General features: G+C 46.7%; 1 protein-coding gene across 1 annotated transcript in view; it reads right to left on the bottom strand.

Annotated features, from left to right (window-relative positions):
- EMH_0058640 (uncharacterized protein) overlaps positions 1 to 29 on the bottom strand; it is a gene marked incomplete at both ends in the record, with an annotated part of 1,544 nt that extends 1,515 nt beyond the window's left edge. The window contains one exon of the mRNA XM_013497592.1: positions 27 to 29. Within this exon, the coding sequence (XP_013353046.1) occupies positions 27 to 29 (3 nt within the window). The remainder of the gene's footprint in view (positions 1 to 26) is intronic.
- Positions 30 to 604: the final 575 nt, after the last annotated feature.

The following is a 604-nucleotide window of genomic DNA, read 5'->3' as shown; positions in this document are numbered from 1 at the left end:
ACAGACAAAGAAAAAAAGAGACAGACCATCGACTTGGCGGCTCAGCTGCGCTCTGCATGCGCCCAAGGCAGGAGACTCGATGCATGCAAGCTACCATCAGGAGGCCCCCCTGGGGGCCCCAGCGACAGCAGCAGCAACAGCAGCAGCAGCAGCAGCTGCAGCAATAGCAGCAGCAGCCAAGAGGCAAATGAGGGGAGAAGGAGACGCTGGGGTGTACAGGCTGCTCCTGGGGCTGCATGCGTTTGCTGTTTTTGTGTTTGGGTTAATCTAAGGTGAGATGCAACGCTCTGCTGCTGTGCTGCTGCGCTGCTGTGCTGCTGCGCTGCTGCGCTGCTGTGCTGCTGCGCTGCTGTGCTGCTGTGCTGCTGCTGCGGGTGGGAGGGGGGGTGGGGTTGTTGTTATGGGTGGGGTTGTTGTTATTGATGTTTATAAGGATATAGGGGAGAGCATGAGTAGACATGTTGCTTCGTTTGTTTTGTTTTATTTATTTATTTTATTTTATATTTATTTTATTTTATTTATATTTATTTTATTTTGTTTTTATTTTGCTTTGTTTTCTTATTATTTCATTTTGTTTTGTTTGTATTTTATTATTTTATTTTAA

Source organism: Eimeria mitis, genomic scaffold (assembly GCF_000499745.2).
Source record: "Eimeria mitis Houghton genomic scaffold, Emh_scaff2781, whole genome shotgun sequence".
NCBI classification, from domain to species: domain Eukaryota; phylum Apicomplexa; class Conoidasida; order Eucoccidiorida; family Eimeriidae; genus Eimeria; species Eimeria mitis.
The sequence above is the reverse complement of the archived record's forward strand: the minus strand, read 5'-3'. Positions and strand labels throughout refer to the sequence as shown.